Below are 22,255 nucleotides of genomic sequence, written 5' to 3'. Positions count from 1 at the left end.
GAAATGGTAGTGCGTTCAAGTTATGTCTGTCCTTGAAACGTTTGTTAACGTTTACACTTCCTATCCAAACTGAATGTTCATTATGCCCTACTTTTTAAGAGTATATGCGAGTTTAGTTAGAAGCACACGAATGTCCAGTCCAAGGAATTGTCAGCTGAGTTACACAAACAAACATCGATCAATCGATTAATCGATAATCCGCTTACACAGCTGATATCACAAAGTATAACGTTTGCGAATTAAAATGTGATACCCACAATACGGATTACACCCTGTCTTAAAGTGCTGGTGGAAATTCGCCAGTGATGATTAATTGCTCATTATTGGCTACTTAAATACTGTTTTAAAGAATGGCGAACATCACGCAGTTAGTTTCCATGTGTGATTGGGTTTCCAGTGAGACTATACACCGATGTGCATTTTTCGGTTAATACACTGTTAAAAGACAAATGACATGGAACAGGATTCTTTGTCAGCTACAGATAAAAGAGTAGGTAAATATTTAACGTCACACAGAGATGAAAGACAAGTCGTTTCTTTATGTGGATATCAATAGATACATTCCTGGAGCAAGGTAACACTTTTTTCTGTAACTTTGGTCTGTTTCAATGTTTTTATTCGCAATTTGTTTTCATTCATTTGTTTGTGAAGTTTAAAGAGACAGACACCAAACGTAAGGTCAGAAAACATACTCTAAGCAGAATATGAACTTGAATGTTACTGTCCAATATTTCATTTGGCAATAAGTTGGCAATGCCCACAAGAACTAAAGCCTAGTGTTATCGATGTTATCGATAATCACTTCTGACTTATTACATACACAGCATGGCTTCAGTGCACGCTCTGTCAGTCTTGTCAAGCTGGCGTGAATACAAACAAACACAAACTCGACATATTGATAGTACGAAATTGGGAAGTATTTCATAATTATCTGGCGCTACATGGAAGAGAATCGAACCAAAAACTTTGAATATAATATATATGTGTGTGTGTGTGTGTGTGTGTGTGTGTGTGTGTGTGTGTGTGTGTGTGTGTGTGTGTGTGTGTGTGTGTGTGTGTGTGTGTGTGTGTGTGTGTGTGTGTGTGTGTGTGTGTGTGTGTGTGTGTGTGTGATAATCAGCAAGTGTTTATGAATGATTCTTGAGAAGATGAGCGTATCCTGTCCCACCGGGACACAAACACCGTCACAAACACATGTAACTCATGGAAAGTAAGTGAGTGAGTTCAGTTATACGGCGCTTATAGAAGTACTCAATCAATATCACGAGAGGAGAAGCGAACTAAAAATTTTACAAAAACAAATATATGCTATTTACCATTGCTATATCCCCTTCCAACACACATACACACACACATACACACACACACACACACACACACACACACACACACACACACACACACAGACAGACAGACAGATGAAACCAATTCAATTTAAGCAGACCAATGGTATATTACATACGAGCGTGTTGCGTTATCAACAGCTCGACTTCCAATAACTGCCGGATATGGGTATGTCAGTTCTTGGATATAGTTATTTTACATCTACTTTCGCAGGGCAGGATTTATTGTGTGTGTCCAATTATCGTCGGAAAATCAAAACGGTACGTAGTCAAACCTTATATACATGTACTTGCAAAATGATGAAAATATGAGGGAAAACTTACCTTTATTCTTGTGTCACCTGTTCTTCTTTCAAGAAATTGCTTTGGGAGCAACTCAGCATTTCATGTGGACTTCGCTTCCACCCTGTGATGTTATCCACACGTCTACAAGGGAAGTGCAATTACTCTCCCCCCGGAACATGGAATGATGAGGAAGAGTGCTTCTTGTATGAAGCCATATCTATGGGAAATTGCTGAGTGTGGCGTAAAACTAAACTCATTCACTGAAAACCTAGAGAAAGAAACTGTGTCAACCCCTTAGTTATTTGTCATGTGATATATACCTTTGACATTCACAGTAACACGGTTTTCGTTTTGTTGGGGTAAATGATGTGGACGGTAATGTCCGAGTAAGTCAGCATTCCTTAACAATAATGGAGCCGTGGCTCTAGTGTTAATAGGGTATTACCCTACTTAAATTACATTCAAAGTACTGAATTTAAAAAGCTAAATGTAATGCAAAGAGAATGATGTTAAAGTTGCTGACTCTATAAACCTGTATTTAAATACATTTGTAACTGGTACACTTCGTTACATTCCTGAAAAATACAAGAACGTGCAGACAATGGAATGAAGTCACAATGGGAAATCATTGCATCAGGTTCTTGTGATATTATATACTCATATGCATCTCGTTCACATGACAACGTATCTCGTTCACATGACAATGCATCTCCTTCACATGACAATGTGTCTCATTCACAATACAATACATCTCGTTCACATGAGAATACATCTCGTTCTCATGACAATGTGTCTCGTTCACATGAGAATACATCTCGTTCACGTGTCAATGTGTCTCGTTCACATGACAGTTTATGTATATCGTCACCACAACTAAGCATCCAACGTCGTAGTTTGAGGGGTATTTGTATCACATACACACATAGACACATACATACATACATGCATACATACATACACACACACACGCACACGCACACTCACACGCACACTATTCAAAATGATGTTTAAACTTATGTCAGCTGTCTCAACAACGCTCCTGTATCTCCTTCGCATGACAATGTATATCGTGCGCATGACAGTATATACCGTTCGCATGACAATATATCGACAATGTAACCCGTTCGCATGACGAGATATCTCGTTCACGTGACAATGTATCTCCTTCGCATGACAATACATTCCTGAGAGCGTTGTAATTTGAACGTTATTTGCGTAATGTCAGCTGTCTCCATAACGCTCTTGAATCTCGTTCGCATGGCAATGTATCTTGTTCCCATGGCAATGTATCTTGTTCGCATGACAATGTATCTTGTTCGCATGACAATGTATCTTGTTCGCATGACAATGCATCTTGTTCGCATGGCAATGTATATCGTTCACATGATACGAGTGTATCTCGTCACCACAACTAAACATTTCGTTCCTGAGAGCGTTCAAAGTTGTAATTTGAGAGTTATTTCTCACACACACGCGCGCGCGCAGACAGAGAGAGAGAGAGAGACAGACAGACAGACATACAGAGAGAGAGAGAGAGAGAGAGAGAGAGAGAGAGAGAGAGTTATACCTAGAGACACTGTCTTCCCGTACAGCTGAGTATACTGAGAAGCTGCTTTGAGTACACTGAGATTGTCTTCAAACGGCAGCATATCAGCTAAACCGTATCACCTGGTTCTCCTAGGACATTGCACACACGTTTGCTGCTGCTTTTGTATTGATCAACCTGTGGAGTATAAAATCGAACATTAGGTGTTCCATGAACGATCATCTGTAGGAGGTCAGAAGGAGACATGCTTCTTATTAAATCTACTGGATTGCTTATCCCCGGTGACACGATCCGGCAAGTAGGACGAACACTGTCTAAACCATGACACATATTTCAAGGCCAGGTCGTTTTAGTCCCGGTGAAGATCGTTTTCCACGAAAGGTAGTCATGGGGAACGAGGGCGGGGTGAAGTATGGTGTACTGTAAAGATCATAAATCCACTTTAATCGAAAGGAAAAAACTGTCGACCTGAAAAACTGCAAGCCTGTTCCAAGGTTGTGAGTGCTGTTTAATACTCGAGTTGCACTGCCAATCGCGAGCTATTCAACTCGGGAACTGTAATGTAACAGTGATTAGTTCAATGATGACCCTTACGTACAACCATATGCATAGAAGCCATATATGGTTATAAATATTTAAAGCTCTTGTCATGACTACAAGCTGTTATGTTGCACCCCACTGTCTGCGCTTCTCCAGGTATGTACTTTGCAATTTATGTTTATATTTTCAAATAATTGTCACCTCTGAACAACTTATTTGATTGGCACTCTAGAGGTGGAGGATATGAAGAATGTGGACATCTTTTTGTGAATATACAACTTCTTTACTCTGTATTTTCGACGTTTCGACATAGATTCCTATGCCGTTGGTCACCACTTGCTTGAGAGCAACAACTCACTCACTAACTAATGGTTTGTGGTTTCACGGAATTGGACAAGGGTTTACATTATATATCCCGCACCACGGTCTGGACGTGAACGTCCTCTTTTGAACAGAGAGTTACATCTCATTGTTCACTTGCAAAGTTTAGCTGCAAAACACCGCGATGATGATGAGTGAATCCCCAACTATGCACGCTATACATCTACATGATCTACACTAATTAGAAACAGCAGGTGCATATGGTCGATTCCATCGAACAGTGTACACATGTTTGGGCCCATGACATTTTAGCATCACTATCTTCATTTATTTCCGGATGCATGAATTTATAGCATGAATATTTCAATTAAAAGTCAGGCCTGTGGGATAAACTTTAGGCCATTTATATTAACTTTTACTTAAATATTACAAATGTTTTGTTGAAAATACAGTGTGCATTAAATACTGGTCATATTGGATGAAGTTTATGAAACTGCTCAAGGGCGTATTGTTTTGGCCTCGATCATTGGATGTCCATCACAACGGCACATATTATTTTCAATTTCAACTCCCTGGGGACCATACAACTCTTGCAGCCTACCAGGCGCTCCGAGTTAATGTGGATTTCCCATCCTTACGAGGTAACCATTCACAGCTGGGTGGACTGGGACAGATAGTCGCTGTACTTTGTCCATGTTCACTGCACGTTGCTGTACCCGCAACTAGGTGTTTGCACGTATTCGTGAGGCCACCTTTTGGTCATCTACCAATGGATTCATGGGTCCTTTTAAGTGCACAAGGTTGTGTACTGTACACTAGGGGTTGTGACAACACGGAAAGAGTCTGCACACAACGTTGACTCAAAGCTCGCTGGATTAGCAACCCGGCGTCTTAGACCGCTCGCCCACCGCGCGAAGCAGATATCTTCAAATCTGTGTGTTAATTCTAAAGTAGACTTCAGAATCAGAATCAACATACTGATATTCCCATACGAAGCCAAACCCTTTTCAGAACAGAAGAAACCCAATTTGTATGTCCAGTTTTATCAAATAGCATAATCATAGTGTAACATTTCTCTGAAAGCCTATAAGAAGCCATTTTTAGTAATGCATAACCAGTATTTTATAACTCTGATATTTGTAAGTGAGTGCATCGGGTATTTACCACATTACCGATACAACATTGTATTCATCGTATTTGATTCAATGTCAAGAAATCTGTTACATGCTTTTAACTCTTTCGATAGTATTATAGTAATTCCAGCCATGAATTTCCATACAACAAAATTGGCTTACTTTTGATATCAAATATTTCAAAGTATGAACTTATAGCAATACCTCTAAGCACCAGTAATTGTTTAAGGATACCTGTCATGACTTTTTGTGTTTGCAAACAAGCATAATTAACATCATCCTCGAGGAGATGGAGATATCGAAGATGAATTAACATGTGCTGTCCAAGATAAGCAATTACTAAAGAACATTCCCAAATATTTGTATGTGCTGGTGCATTCTAATTCTTCACCGTTATATAACCATATCTCGATTTGTTATAAACGTCCCCCTTTTGTAAAAACTACTACTTTAGTTTTATTTCTGTTTACAATTAATTTGCATTTGTCACAATAACTCTCAAGTTCTTGTATGAAATTTTGTAAACGTGCAACAGTGCTTGAGAATAGATCGATATCGTCTGCAAAAATCAGAAGAAATATATGTACTAGGTCTGGGTGTAACTGTAGTCCATACTCACAACTGCTTTCAATTTTGGTTGCCATTTGATATATGAAAAATTAGAATAAAAATAGGCCAAGTGTGGGCCTTGTCTTACCCCGAGTTGTAGTTCGTTGAGTCTGAGAATTCATTGTTATTCTTAATACAAGAGGTAACATTTTCATACACATTATGAATCATGGGTTGTTGTTTTTTTTCATTTTAGGACTTGGGTAATAAAAAATGAAAATAAAAATAAACCACTGGTTTGTCTGTTGCTTTTTCGAAATCAGTGAAAAAGTGTAGAGTTTTCCCCCTATGGTGTTGCGGTATCTCTGTAATCGTTCATCCATGTCTAAATCCTGACTGGGATTTATAATTTATTTTATTCAATGCATATCTACTGTTAGCGCAACATTAGAGCCAGGAGACGTCAGTGGATTGCTATCGTCCACACAGTTATCAGTATTAATATCAGCTTCTAAGTTGAAAGGATTTTTAAAATGTCGATGCCTCTCATTCATACTAATGTTTTTGGGTTTTCTTGCTACGGTAGAAGTGTTCACATTTTTAGTTCAAGTCAAAACAATTTTGTATCGAATTGGGAACCAATATTGAGTGAAGTGACATTCAGATGCCCCTTACTAACTATTGTGTATAAATTTGTTCCATTAGCAAATCATACCATTTAAGCGATTTATGGGTGTGACAACTTTTGTGACTGTGAGTGTGGAATGATACCAAAAAATATCAAGTGTGTCCCTAAGACGGAGTGATATTTCATACCACCCATACCTCGACTCTGTATTTCAGATGCCTCACAGAAACGCCGATATGATTAGAGCATTCGTCCTTCTTATGATAGCCAGTGGGGCGACAGCCATTGAATGTGGTAAAGACGATGACCCCTGCAAGATCCAGCTGTTGGTTGAACCCCGACTGACCATGATGGACGGGTCAAGACGAGTCATGCCTTCAAATGGAGGTCTTCGCTACTATAATGAAACAACACCTATTCTGGATACAGCTGTATTGGGCAGGGTTCTTACAGCTGACGGCGTCTATGCCCGCCTTGTCATCAGCGTCAACGGGGAGTTCCCAGGTCCTGAGCTCATCATGTATGAAGACCAGAATGTTGAGGTGTCAGTAACCAATGAGTTACACACTGACAGCGTCACGGTCCACTTCCATGGCATGCATCAGAGGAACACACCCTGGATGGACGGAGTCGCATATATCACTCAGTGCCCAATTCTACCAGGGTCAACGTTCACCTACAAGTTCAAGGCTTCGCCAGCTGGTACCCACTGGTATCATTCTCACATTGGAGACCAGAGAAGCATGGGGCTCTACGGTCCTCTGATTGTCAAGAAGCGACAGTTGCCACCAAATATCATCGACAAACACTTCATCATTATTCAAGATTGGAACCACGACATGGACCCAGAAACAGCGTATCAGAAAATGATCTATGGCATCTATAACTGCGATGAAAAATCTACAAAGTGTGAAAGATATCAGGAGACAAGCACTGTTGATGGAGCACTGTTCAGCCGATTTGAACTCCACACTGGTCTCATCAATGGAAGGGGAAGATACCACTACGGACCACGTCCACAGGATCACAATGGCGCACCCCTTACAAGATTTGAAGTGGATGCAAATATGACATATCGCTTTAGAGTGATCAGCGCAACAACTCTTTATCCCTTCCGAGTGTATGTGGCTGGTCACCCTATCACTATAACTGCTTCTGATGGAAGAGATTTGAAACCAATAATAGTGGACTCCTTTGTTATCCAGAGCGGTGAGAGGTACGACTTCTACTTAGAAACTAATCAACAAATAGGAGACTACATGATTGTAGCCGAGTCGTTAGAAGTGAACAAAACTAGTATGCATATAGCAGAGGCCATTCTTAGTTATTCACGTCCTGTAAATGACACCACTAACAATATACTAGTGTCAAGTGAGAGAACATGCAATGAGTTACAGCCATGTCGAATATTTAACTGTCCACACCGATACTACCCAGCCGATCAGTATCGGAACTGCATTACATACAATTTCGCTTCTGGAATTGAGGACGATGAGGACAGTTTGTGTCGCCTAAAGTATCAGCTTTGACCCAACCTTCACAGGTCCATGCTGCATGTTCAGAGATGGGAGACAAATGTGGAGCTGACAAGATATGTAGCTGTACATACACTATAGATATCAATGAAGGTGACATTGTGGAGTTGATTCTCTTCAACATGGGGAAGGGAAGAGGTTGGTCTCATCCTGTTCACATCCATGGCCATTCAATGTACGTCTTGGCATACGGATTTCCTCAGTACGATACAGCTACAGGAAGGTATCGAGAGGATAGTGATGACATTGAATGTGAGGACGAGTACTGCAATGTTGCTAAATGGAGAGGAAGACAGAAGCGACAAACAAACGTTCAATCGAACTCAACAAAGCGGATCCCTCCTCTGAAAGACACCCTGCTTGTCCCAAGTGGAGGCTATGTCATTACGCGGTTCAAGGCCGACAACCCTGGCGTCTGGTTCCTCCACTGCCACATTGACTTGCACAACACCAACGGAATGGCCATGGCTATCAATGAATCCTTCTCCAAGCATCCAAAACCTCCAGCAGGATTCCCGGTGTGTGGAGATTACACTGATTTCAAACTACCACCAGTCTCCGGCGTTAAAGGTAGATATATCCCAATCTCTTCTCAATACTGTCTCTAAACACGTTATGTTACCATCAATCTCCACATGGTCGTGCTAGTAAGTATAGCTGATCATGTATTTTAGCTTTCGTTGTTTCTTTGGTTCTCAGCATATCAAGACCACTGTGCCTTGGTTCATTTATTAAGACAAAATAATAACACCAATTGAATAAATTCCAAAACGAGAGTCTCTCCTTCATTTTAGGCTGGATACCACGGATATGGGCTTGCAATCACCATTCATACTGTTCCGTTTGTGGGGACAATGATATCATGATATCAATGTATCATATGGTTATAGTTGCGAAAATAAGTATCATATTCTGCGCACTTTAAGATGATATGAATGATAATGTTTTGATTGTTTTTATTGTATTACAGGTCCGCTTCTTTCCTTGGAGATGGTGCTACTGCTGTTCCTGGTCGGAGCTGACACCCTGTTGCCATGGAGTAATTGATACCGCAATCATCACCAGTAGATTTTTACAGATTTTCATGGCAAATGTTCACGGCATAATTCAGGAAAGTACAAACTATGTCGTTATTTTGTTAAATATTTGTACACGTTCCCCATATCATGATAATCTACATGCTCATGTATGAACCCATTCTGTATACCCTTCACACGTTATCTATGCTCTGCACGTACCAAGGCACAGGGGTGGACAACAGCGGCGAAGTAAAGCCACGATCATGACACAAGATAAGCATGTGCTGCTTGAACAAACCCAGGCTTTCCGAACAATTAATACATATTTTAAATACTTGTTCCCACACATTTGTTGGTGGTTTTATTTGGTCACACTCTATGGTGGCAGCCTGTAATTCATCTAGTCTAGACCAGACAATCCAGTGACCATCAATATGAACATCGATCTGCGCAACTGGAATACGATGACGTTTCACCCAAGTCAGCCAGCTTAGCCACCCGATACCATTTAGTCACCTCCTCCGACAACAAGGATAGCTGGAGACCAATTCTACCCCGGTGGTTACACAATGCCATTTAGAAAGTGGTCAAATATAGTCGCGGTGGCTGAGCGGGTTAGGCGGCTGACTTTGGGTGCTGGCGATTAGGTGCCTGACTCTAAGGGTGTGGGTTGGAGTCCCGGACGGGGCATATGCTACATTTCTAACACGGATCTCCACCGGACCTCCACCGGTCTCCCACGTCCAGGTAAACTAGTCGTACGAGCTGCGTCATTGTTTGCAGCAGTGCAGTGTGTGATGGTGTGCAGCGAAGGATGACGCATTGCACATCATTACGCTGTTCTCAGGTTCCCTGAACACACTGCTATCAACAAAGGCTGTCAGATCTATACGTCAAAGGCGCGGTGACCTGTTGTCATTAGCTACGGGCAGCGTGGGGTTTACAAACTGATGTACATGACATTAACTACTGATACGCACTGATTATTACCTTATCAGATTCTTGATCTAGATGAAGTATTTGATCATGCGTGCGTGCGTGCTTGCGTACGTACGTACGTACGTACGTACATACATACATACATACATACATACATACATACATACATACATACATACATACATACATACATACATACATACATACATACATACTGTGCATTCACTCACCTTAATTAAAAGAGTACCTGATAAGTTATTATATGTATTTTAAACAATGGTTTACACAGCACATTCTTTGTCACTTTCGACATAACTGCTGACAGTACATGTGCACATACTAAATCTGCACTTAACACTGTAAGAGACAGTAAATAACGGGGCATTTTATTGGGAATTTCTTGATCTGGGACAACCATGTGACACATTGCTGGAGATAAAATACTATATACAGATACTGACGCTTTCTCCTGTGGTGTAAGGACTGATACTCTCAAGGATCACGTCAACGAGGTCTCCAGGCATCTGCAGTGGTTTCTGAAGAAGACGTCCTTCACCAATTCGTTTTTGGACGAGGAGGTGATACTGTTTGTGTCGCAGCCTGTCCCAAGCGGTCAACCAACCTTTGTGCAAAAACTGTCAGTATCGCCTCTCTTTCTTCTTCTTTCCTGAGGACTACTGTCTACTGGAGCACCATTACAAGTTGTATCTGAGCTTCGTTCGGGAGCACTAGGGGCAAGAGTTCAACAGCAATGTCAGGACCTATGTTACATCTGGAATAACCTGCAGAAATCTGCTATGCTCGCCAACAATCGCGCTCATTTTCATGTTTTACACGTGCAGATTTCTCAAGTTGCCACAAATGCCATGGACCGTCTAGGCACAATGACCTCTCAAAAATGCTGATAATACTACGGATTGTGGTGCAACTTGATCGCATACACGCGATTTATTCATACTGATCGCCGATGGTTCCAACGATCGCCACTGGGCACGTACATTACTGTCAATCCGGTAGCAAGCCGGTGGATGGTGGATGCAAGCGGTCGCTGATACACACGCAAAACTAGAAGCGATTCTACTGAGGCCCGATTGAGACCAATGAGAGCGTTCGTAACCAGGCGCAATATAACTAGGGAAATTTCTGTTATCTGTCGCAATCAGTCGAAAAGTATTTTTGGTGTAACCGTGAATGGCAATGAAAGGACCGACTCACTGCGAACCGACATGAATGTAGCGCTCCTTGGCTTGGCTGGTAACGTTTAGGAATTTACTGTGAGAAAAAATTTAGAAAGGGTTCATAGGAACCTCTGCAACCCTATCTAAATATTTATCTGTGCATTATTTTATGTTTTGTCACTTTAATGCAAAAAGATAATGACATGGCGTGTTCCTTAGTCACTGTTTACCTGTTGACAGAATAATATCAAAATTTATATGACCAAAGACAATATGTCTCTGGTATGACTAGACACTAGGCATCGTAACATGCCCTTAGACAGATGTTCACAAATTCAATATATTGTGTGTCTACCATTGGCGTTGATGCCAATGACCACAGGGTTCACCATAGGGCTCACCACAGGGGCCTGTGCCGTTCAGAAACGGTATTAGAAACACATATATCTTATGTGTTTGCAATCAACATGTCTGGAGTGTGGAGAGTCAATCATCTAATGTCCCCTCAAGTTCCTCTTCATGGATATTTCTACAACATAAATAAGGTCAGAGAGACCTGCACCTACAGGAGATTCATCATCAAGATGTACACAAGCAGATATTCCATTCTCAGAGACTTTCTTCAAACACAGACCGAGCACAATCATGCACCAAATGATGGTCTGAGGAAGAAGTTTGTCATTGATCTGCACACGCGAGCTGGAGAAGAGACAACACAGATGCAGACCTGGTACACAGAGCAGCTTGCAGTGGAGGATGAAGACAACCTACACTTCATCTTTCCCCAGTGTCAGCTGCTCTCTCTACAGACACTGTCGCAAGACCATAACAACCTTACCTACTACCCCAGATGTGTATTTGGAAGAAAAGAGGTCAGAGAGATGTTATGGACACCATTCTTTTCTTCTTTCTAATAAAGAATATGACAATATTCTGCTGTTCTCTCACATCAACAGTTCTAAATGCAGATAAAATATTTCCATGAAAAAGATCCATCTACAGGAAGCTACATTGCTACCATTATACACTATTACTTCCAAAATGTATCATTCTTGTTATCAAACAAACAGAAAATTGGCATTAGATATTTTTTGTTTTTAGTTTGATGACTCCATTACTGTGTATGTAACAGACAGTAGTTCCATGTAAATGTTGTTGTTTCAAGTTGTCTGAGAACTGACTGTTTGCGTAATGGGAGGATACCATACTCACTGAGGCACAGCTGAAGTTATTATCAAGTCACATTTGTAGAGACAGCTCGAAGAACAGTTGCATTCACAGATTAAGGTACAAAACAAAACAGGTACAAATGTACATGCTGTCAGCACCACAGATGTACTGCAGATAACATCCAACGACATCAAACTGTGTTAATGTGTCAGATATTTATTCAAAGACATGATTATAATTTATAAAATATAAAATAACTATAAATTAAATCAAGATAACCAGGACCTGTACATGTGCTTCACTCTAAACTGCACTTAAAACTTATGAAAAAATGTACATAACAAAGCAACTAAAACAATATCAGTGGAATTACAAGGGGACACCACATGATGCACTTTAACTGGCACCATGACAACCAGTCCATGCCAACAAGCACTACACTGGCGTATATTTGCCATGTTGGCCATTTACACTTACACCAATCATCTTTTTGTTGCATTCATGTTTTGTAAGGACAGTCTTGACCTCTTTATTCACACATAACTATTCGCGCATATAGTCACCCGGGCTGCAATCTGACAACAAGGGCATTCATACCCTGTACATAATCTGACAAGGGCATTCATACCCTGTATATAATCTGACAACAAGGGCATTCATACCCTGTATATAATGTGCAGAGTAGCTGAAGAAGATTACATGCTTAACAGACTACAGTTACTCTTTTCCCCAACAAGCACTCAAGACAATTCGTCAGCTTAACAGGAAGCCCATCTTATTGGAATGAAATGCCACTGACTTGATGCATGAAATAAAAACATCTCAAAGCGTGAAAACATGAATCGTCATTTCCACAAACCATCTTTACTTACATGATGCTCATAGCTAAGTGTACACTAACTGACCTAAAAGATAAACTGTTGCTTTTGTTAACATTTTATGAAAATAACATTCACATGAAATAGTTAAGATGATCTTAAAACCAATGAACTAGCCTTGGTAACATTACACAACATTCAGCATACACTGGTCATGTATTCAAATTCCAGCTACTTCTCATTCCACATGGAGCATTCATTTCTAAGGTAATATGTTGTCACATATTCAGCATACAGTTGTCATACAATCAACATACAGCAGTCAAACAGTTGTCACACATTCAACATACAGCAGTCAAAGAGTTGTCATGCAATCAACATAAAGCATGCAAACAGTTGTTACACATTCAACATACAGCAGTCAAACAATTGTCACACATTCAACATACAGCAGTCAAACAGTTGTCATACAATCAACATACAGCACGCAAACAGTTGTTACACATTCAACATACAGCAGTCAAACAATTGTCACACATTCAACATACAGCAGTCACTTATTTAACAGTTGCCTTATAATCAACATAAAATGGTCATTCAATTCAATATGGAGGAGTCATTTCTCTGCATGCAAACCAATGAACCTCCTGCGTATCGGCAAATGAACCAGCCAGTGAAAATTCTTTGTTAGACAAGGTGTGCAAACATGTCAAAAAGATGGGCTGTAAGATGCATCGTGCCACCAACCCAATAGAATCTGACTGGGTTTGGTCTCCCGAGTAGTTCATTTCAAGGGAAGTAAACCCAAATACAAAATATTGCACTTTTGATACACATCTGTACACTTATAATTTTGTTTGCTTGTTTGTTCCACAATCAGCAATGAATAACTGATAATTGTCTTAATTATATTTGTTTCTTTGGTTGCATGTGACCTTTAACACGCAGTTTAATATGCAGTGACCTTGACATTTATGTGAAGATCACCAAAATCAACTGGGCCGTGCGTCTTACCTGGATATTGCATGGTTTGAATATATAAAAAAATCAAGAGAACAGTTCTTGAGAGATCTCGCTGAATAGGGTAAGATATTAAAGTCCCCATGTAACCTTGAAATGAATTTCAAGGTCACTAAACTTGACTGGGACCTATCTTATACTGAGATGAACCAAGGTACAAAATATGAAAACTATCTAGTTATCAGTTCTTAAGATATCCCAGTTCATAAGTACATATACACGGAGGACAGAGAATAATACTATATCACCTACATCGCACATTACACACGGCAGGCAATAACAAAGCATCAAATAAACTTTCAGCTAAAGGCTGTGGAGTCTTGAAGAGAGCATGTATCAAATAATTTAGACACTTGAAAAAAAGTTATAGTATCACACTGAGTGTGTATCAACGAGAACAACCAAAGTGAAAATTACTCACATCACCAAGTAGGTAGACACTCCACATACAAATAGCAAAGTGAAAATCACTCACACCAAATAGGTAGATGAGAACTTGTACACACACTCACAGATCCCACCCTTCACACAAACAGTTAATGAAAGTCACAGCATCACCCAAACCCCGCAAACTGCTGGCAGATCATCTTGGTAGCAATCAGTCTAACAAAAACCTCCCACAAAAGCCTGTTGGGCATTGGGATAGCCAAGTGGTTAAGGCGTTCGCTTCTCACACTGAAGATGTGGACTTTGATTCCCTACATGGCATCGTCTGTCATGATATTGCTGGAATTTTTCTAAGAAAGGCCTAAAACTCAACTCACTCATTCCCTCAATCTACAAAAGCTTGTTTGTAGTTTTGACTTTCTCAAAGACATCTTCCTCCTCTGTGCCGCATTCATGCACAGACACAGTTGCCATATATACACATCAGGCTGAAAGCAGGTGACGGCCAATGCATCACTCGAAAGGTCTGCAGCACAACCTGCTGGCCTAGCTTCATTGTTGTGTAGTGAAACAGACAGTGAATGGGTGAATTTTAGTTTTACATCGCTTTTCGCAATATTCCAACAATGTCAGGGCAAAAGGACGCCACAAATGGGTGTCACACATTGTACCCATGTGGGTAATCGAACCTGTATTCTTAGCGTAATGACCTGAAGTTTTAACCATTCGGCTTCTCCGCCAGCCCTGAAACAGAATATGTACTGAGATGTATAAGTGAAACATTCATGACTTTACCACTCGTATGTCTTAATACAATAGCACACAGGTTGTACAGATGTCAGTTGTACAGTCACAGCAACAATAATTACAGAAGTTAGCAACAACCCCATCCCCAAGCAACTCCATAACAACAAATATCATATAAAACTAAACTTTTGTAACATATGTCAAACCATGGATATCATCTTGTAACATCATTTAATATTTATACAATTTCTGAAGCAGATCGGGATCGGGTGGTCAGGCTCGCTGACTTGGTTGACGCATGTCATCGGTTCCCAATTGCGCAGATCGATGCTCATGTTGTTGATCACTGGATTGTCTGGTCCAGACTCGATTATTTACAGACCGCCGCCATATAGCTGTAATATTGCCGAGTGCGGCGTAAAACTCAACTCACTCACTCACTCACTCTGAAGCAGATTATGCAATGTCAAAGCAAAGCAACCATGCCCTTGATCTCAATGACCCAATATAGTTTGTCGCCTTCCTCATTGAAGAAAGTACACTGCAATATATGCTCTTCAAATAATGTAGGGATCTTCATATTCTTTTACTTACAATTAAAAACATTTAGGAGATTTATCGGAGTCAATCAATGTTGATATGATATTACTGAATGTCTTGAGAGTACGTCACCATTTGCACTTCCTTAAGACCATAGTTATTTGGAATGTAGTTTTTGAAAGATGATTGATGCAGGGCATGCAATTTGCATGTATATGATTTTCATTTCAAAACAAACAACTAGAAACAAACACTAACAAATGTGTGATGCAAGATGAATGTCAAAATTAATGTTCTAAGTGATTTCTCAACCTTCTTGAAAAAACTTCAAAATCAAGAATGGGACCCCTTGCACGTGTACGGGGCTACTGCATTGTGTATGTGCATATCACGCATTATGTTTAGGGGTGGTAATAGAGGGAAATGGTGGTGTGTTCATAAGATGTCTGTCCTCGAAACGTTTGTTAACGTTTACACTTCCTATCCAAACTGAATGTTCATTATCCCCTACATTTTTTTACACGAATATATTTCAATTAAAAGAAAGTTTAGAACATAACCCGCACTGAAACATTACCAAGATAACCAGTTACCATGGCAACCAGACACCAGTGTCTCATCGATGACTGCTGACAAATGTTGCTTGAACAAGCAAACAAATAAGTTATTCACATCTATTGATGAGGGTCTTGTTAACAACAGAGACAGAAATTACATGAACTTCAGAGGTAACTGAATGATCAAGTTTAAATGAATGGAGAGGAATTCATGCTTCCATCCTCCAAGTCAAGCAGCATCAGTTTTGTACTGATCACACTCAACAGGTTATCGGTACCTTTGTGTCGGTGGGAGACAGCCTGTGCCAGATTCAAGCTGTTGCGAAATTTATTACAATAATATCAAAGCCTATTGGTATTTGACAGTCACATTAGAAGAAAGACATAGTTGGCCTAAAATACAGGGCCCCGTTTCACAAGGATCTTATAAGCCGAACATCTTGTAACTTTTCTTATTTCATCCGTACCTACTATGTTACAGAATAGAAGGTACGATAAACCCAAGACCTCATAACTTTTCTCATAGCATTCATACTTTGTATATTTCGGTACAGGAGGTACAAATTCTACGAGAAAAGTTACAAGATCATAGGCTTATGAGAACTTTGTGAGATAGGACCCAGATGGTGATCACTGTCTTCCATGGGCCAATCAGAGGTGACCTGCCCTGACACAACTACAGTATGGTGTCTAGGTGAACTGGCCAGTGCCATGTCTGGACTGAGACAAGTTGATGCCATGTCTGGACTTGCCTTCATGCCATGAGCTTCACATGTACTGATGTTGGGAACCAACCTGAATCTTCGGCATGATGAGGAAATGGTTCAACCACTAGGCTACCCTGAGTCCTGACAGTAGACAACATGGCGGTGTGTCTAGATATGCTCAGTACGGTCACAGCATAACACCTTCACTACAATGATGAACCATGTGACGGTCTGATGATGACATGTAGGTATGTATATTGACATGAGGAGACTTCATCATAATGTGAGGGACAAGTAGGACGGCATGTTGGTGCTGGTGAGACTGGAGTTCTCAGACAGAGCTCGGCGGAACTGCTCCCTCTTCCAGCCATAGATGATGCAGTTTAAGAAGCCCTGGAGTGGACCCAGCAAAGCCTGGAACAAAATAACTGACTTACACAAACATTACATCAGTCCAGTCCACTTGCATATTCAATGAATAGAACCGCATCCTTTCATGAATCCGGTTTATTTTTGTGGTCACTAGAATACATTACCAAATATTGTTAAAGAGAGTGCTTTTCACTTTTAATGAGTCTGATATTTAATAAAAGTGCAATGCGCACACTCATCATTAAGCTATATGTGGCAATTATCATTGAAATGTGTCTACCTCAGCGAATATATCTTTAATTTACAAGGCATAAAAGTCTTCATGAATGATCTTGAGATTCATTACCCATTATTCATGAAATATAACATATCTGTATCCTGTGTACTTAGTGCAGCCGACAACTACAACATAAACTTCATCTGACATATCAAGGTCACTTCACCCTTTGGTACACGGCTCCTAAGTTTTGGAGCAACTGAGATTTCACTGGCAAGTTGACATGCAGACAGCATTATCAAAATGTATTTACACTGACAGAAAGGACAGAGGAGGACCCCAGTGTAGGGTTGTGTGGGCAGCAGATGTTCAGAGGAGGTGTGGACACCCGTTGATTTGGTTTACAAAGATGAGCCATAAAAAACATCTCAGCCATAAGTGAGCAAGTGAGTTTAGTTTTACTTCACACTCAGCAATATTCCAGCTGTCTGTAAATAGTCAAGTCTGGATCAGACAATCCAGTGATCAACAGCATGAGCATCAATCTGTGCAGCTGGGAACTGATGTCATGTCGACCAAGTCAGGGAGTCTGACCATCCGGTCCCTTCAGTCATCATTTACGACCTTTTATGACAAGCACAGTCAGTGACCTTTTGTCTAGGAACAAATCTTACTTGAAGCAGGTATAGCCAGAAGTATTTCCTCATCATAAAATCTGTCTGGAAGGATAGCATTCCCAAGATCAAGGCTGAAACAAAATATTATCACAGTCAACCAGGGCACCAAGGGCAACAGCTCACATTTACAGCTTCACCTTGCAGGTTCTGCCTGGGCACAGATTTTTCACATGACTAACAATATGAATAGACATATGCAACCAAAATGGACATTTAGGGTAGCCAGCAACACAGGAAGGCACATTGGTACAATATTGCTATATTGTTAATCCTTGTCTGTGCCATAACGACATATACTCACTGGGTAGCCAGCAAAACAGGAAGGCACACTGGTACAGTATTGCTTTCCTTCTGACAGTTGACTCCTCCTGACGCTGATGGAAGGTGTACAAACCTGAGAATGGTTAAAACAGATCACAGTGAGTGGCAGCTACCTAGAACAGCATTTCAGATATACTATAGTTGAAAAAGACTGATGTGATACGGGCAACTTTACATAGCTAAAACTGCATTAAAAAAAACGAGGAACTCGCAACTTCGGTCATGCGTATGTGCACAAGGAAAAGGAAGTGTTGAATGCAAGTTGACATTTTCCAGCCTGGACAATAAGTGAGTGTTTTTACTCCCTTTTTAAAGCATTATTGTGTTGTTTGACATTTTCCATGATCATGCTTGTGTCCACTCTTGTTTTGTTTACTTTCCAATCATATGAAATGATTGACAGCTATTATTTCGACATATTCAATACTTTATTTATGTGAGGTGATTCACAGTTGCTCGGAAATAGTTTTCTAGGTCAGACCAGGTATGTTTACCAGCTCAGATGTATTTATGCCTTAAAGCTTGAAGAAGGACTGTCATTGTGGAAGGATAAATATCAGTCACATGTAACTTATTAATGAAAAATATTACATGTTCTTTGGAAAATCTACAAGAGACTCACTCATTCAAGATAACAATCACTCACTCTCCAACAACAGACCTTTATTCATTCAGAAAATGATCTAGGACACTTATGTATTCACTCATCTACAACACTCAGTCAGTCATCTACCACACATGCTCTGTGACCATCTACAGACCTCTCCTCATGGACACTTGCTTGAAGGCTCTGGTTATGCACACGTACAGCACCTAAAGACAGAACACATACAAGTTACAATTGTTGACAGAGGCCAATGTCTTCCAATTAGTTCACTAGAAGGTTATTCATGCTGCAAAACAACTTTTTTAGATTAATTGCTTCATAATGTTGATTTCTTGCATTTGAAATGTTCACAGACTGAAGAAAATGCTTGATAGGGGAGGAGCAACAAAGGGGACACAACTCTAGTAAGTATGGTTTTACACTGCTGTTAGCAAAATTTCAGCAATACCACAGCACAGGACACCAGAAATGGACTTCATACATAGTACTGATGTGGAGAATTGAACCTGTGTCTTCGGCATGACAAGCGAAGACTTCAACCACTTGGCTTCCCCAGCACCTCTTTCTCTACTGATAACACAGGAAGGAAAAGAAAGGCAGGGGACACAACTCTGTACTCACAATGTTAGACAGGAACACTGCAATAAGAGGAATGAGGAACACCAGCTTGTATGCAAGATGCCAAGATTTGCCGTTCTCCACGTGACACTGAAATACAGTAACAAACAAAACTGACAGGCAGCTCAAATTGACGTGTTACAAAGACAAGTGATGTCAGTGAAGGACAGAGTTGTAAACTGTAGCAACCTCCCAGCTGTAGGCTTCACTAACCTGGGCGTAGATTTTGGAACCTCTCTTGGCGCTAAGATAGTTGGAAGTTAATGATAGTGCTTGGCACTTACGACTATCTTAGTACTAAGAGAGCTTCCAAATTCTAGACCCAGGACAATGAAGACAGAAAATTCCTCAAATTATCAGAAGCAGCAGCTGGGATCTATTGTAACACGAGTCCAGCATGAATGAGTGAGTTTAGTTTTAGACCACACTCAGCAATATTCCAGTTATATGGTGGCAGTCTGTAAATAATACATGGACCAGACAAACCAGTGATCAACAGTATGAGCATCAACCTACGCAACTGGGATATGATGACATGTGCAAAACAAATCTGCGAGTCTGACCACCTAATCACGTTAGTCGCCTGTTAGGACAAGCATGGGCTGCTACAGATCAATTCTAACCCTTAAAGGTTGGAGGATCTTCAAAGGTCCCACAAGAATGAAACTCACCCAACAGGGATCATCTTGAGTGTAGTGGAATACTGGCAAACATCTGGAAGACAAAACACACACGACATTACCATCATATTCTTGTGTGGAATAAATCCAACTTTCGTAGATTTCAAAATGGACACTATGAAAAAAGGGCCTGGTGTATTTGCGATCTCTGCCAGGACAAATGAATAATAGACATGCAATCTACTGTTTTCTTTTCTTTTCTTTCATTTTTTTCATTGTGGTGTGTGATGATATGCCCAACTCAGATGTGTCAATATTCAGATAAATCCAATTCTTTTTCTTGGTCGTGTAAACACTGGTAAATATTCAGACAACAGTGTTCAACTGTACATATATAGCATGAGTGAGTATAGCAATATTGCAGCAACATCATGGCATGGGGCACCAGAAAGGGGCTTCACACATTGTAGCCTTGTGGGGAATCAAATCCAGGTGTTCAGTCTCACAAATAGACGCTCCAGTCACTACGTAACATGAAAACAAGTGTACCACACTGGAACCACTGTTAAAGACAGAGACAATAAAAAACTTGTTTTACCACGCCCCCTCCCCCTCAAAATAGAAGTCTTACTCATTTTAACAAAATGTGATGCACTAATTTGAAGGAAATGCATCGCAAAGTTCAGGTTTAACATAAGACCTTGGAATCATGATACACCTAGTCTTTTATGTCTGACATACATATTGTCAGTCAGGTGACATTTTTTATAATCCAGATAACAGTAAATGTGTCAGAGAAAGATTGTGATCAGGACGTACGTTGAACATTCCCTTGGGATGACAATAGAAAAATTCACAAGTGGGCTGGTAGTGTCTTTGGCGGTGACCCAGTGCGTGAACACCAGCAGAATAATCCCTGCAGTTAGCGGCACCATCCTGCACAACACAAACACCATGATGAAGAGGCAAGAAAGGACAGATTATCCTATAAAACACAGCACTTGTTACTTCACAGGAGGAATACCATCACATCAGCAAAGTCTGATCAAAAGTTGAAATGTTCCAAATCAATACTTTTACAATCTGCAGGTACTACCATTGGTGCTGTTGTATTATGTTATTATTTTCAAAAGACTTTGGTGTTCCTTTTTAGGCAAGACAAGCTGGGCCTACAGAAACAGAACATGGACAGTAATCCTGATAATAGTGACATTAACCCAGGTTACAACAGAGAATAAGCAACGGAGCCATGGGGACCCACTTTAACCCAGGTTACAGCAGAGAATAAGCAACGGAGCCCTGGGGACCTACTTTAACCCAGGTTACAGCAGAGAATAAGTAACGGAGCCCTGGGGAACCTACTTTAACCCAGGTTACAGCAGAGAATAAGCAATGGAGCCCTGGGGACCTACTTTAACCCAGGTCACATGAGAGGGCATAAACACCAGCATTTGACAGCTGAGGGGTTTATAGACAAACTCACCATGCCACAGCGTAGATCAGATGCATGAAACTGTAGCTCACAACCTTTTTCTGCAAACAAAAGCATTAACAGCATTAATACCTTTTACACCATCACTGTCTTCATTTAGATAAAAGTGAAGAAGTGGGAGTAACTATTTCTGCATCAAGAAAGGTGACATAATGAGTGGATGCACATCTGTTTAATGTTTCAGGTGTAACAGCGACTGTCATCAGTCTGTCATAGTTGACATCCACAGTGTCAGGATAACATCACACACAATCAAACCTTCACTAGTTTATCTTCTCAAGTTGATTCCCGGGACAAATGTGACGTACTAGTGCTGTGTATGTTGACAGGGGTGACGAAAGTGATGGAAGACAAGGAGTGATCGTTTGT

The 22,255-nt window shown here is 40.5% G+C and overlaps 1 protein-coding gene and 1 pseudogene across 2 annotated transcripts in view; one reads left to right on the top strand and one right to left on the bottom strand.

The window, feature by feature from the left end:
• Window positions 1-22,255, bottom strand: part of LOC137297126 (transmembrane protein 116-like) — a 75,047-nt gene that overhangs the window by 27,401 nt on the left and 25,391 nt on the right. Inside the window, exons 6-13 of one of the 2 annotated variants that reach the window (XR_010957688.1) lie at window positions 21,878-21,927; window positions 21,214-21,330; window positions 20,446-20,488; window positions 19,778-19,864; window positions 19,311-19,362; window positions 18,530-18,622; window positions 18,226-18,299; window positions 15,604-17,376 (exon numbers count right to left, since the gene is read on the bottom strand). Coding sequence is in view for 1 of the 2 variants with exons in the window: in XM_067829122.1 (XP_067685223.1) it covers window positions 17,239-17,376; window positions 18,226-18,299; window positions 18,530-18,622; window positions 19,311-19,362; window positions 19,778-19,864; window positions 20,446-20,488; window positions 21,214-21,330; window positions 21,878-21,927 (654 nt within the window). In the remaining variant the exon portion in view is untranslated. Of the gene's footprint in view, window positions 1-12,386; window positions 17,377-18,225; window positions 18,300-18,529; window positions 18,623-19,310; window positions 19,363-19,777; window positions 19,865-20,445; window positions 20,489-21,213; window positions 21,331-21,877; window positions 21,928-22,255 lie in introns of those variants that run through there. The other variant, XM_067829122.1, reaches the window with a different exon arrangement.
• LOC137297125 (uncharacterized) lies at window positions 3,777-9,243 on the top strand (annotated as a pseudogene).

The sequence above is a fragment of the Haliotis asinina genome, chromosome 9 (genome assembly GCF_037392515.1).
Source record: "Haliotis asinina isolate JCU_RB_2024 chromosome 9, JCU_Hal_asi_v2, whole genome shotgun sequence".
Lineage (NCBI taxonomy): Eukaryota > Metazoa > Mollusca > Gastropoda > Lepetellida > Haliotidae > Haliotis > Haliotis asinina.
The sequence above is the reverse complement of the archived record's forward strand: the minus strand, read 5'-3'. Positions and strand labels throughout refer to the sequence as shown.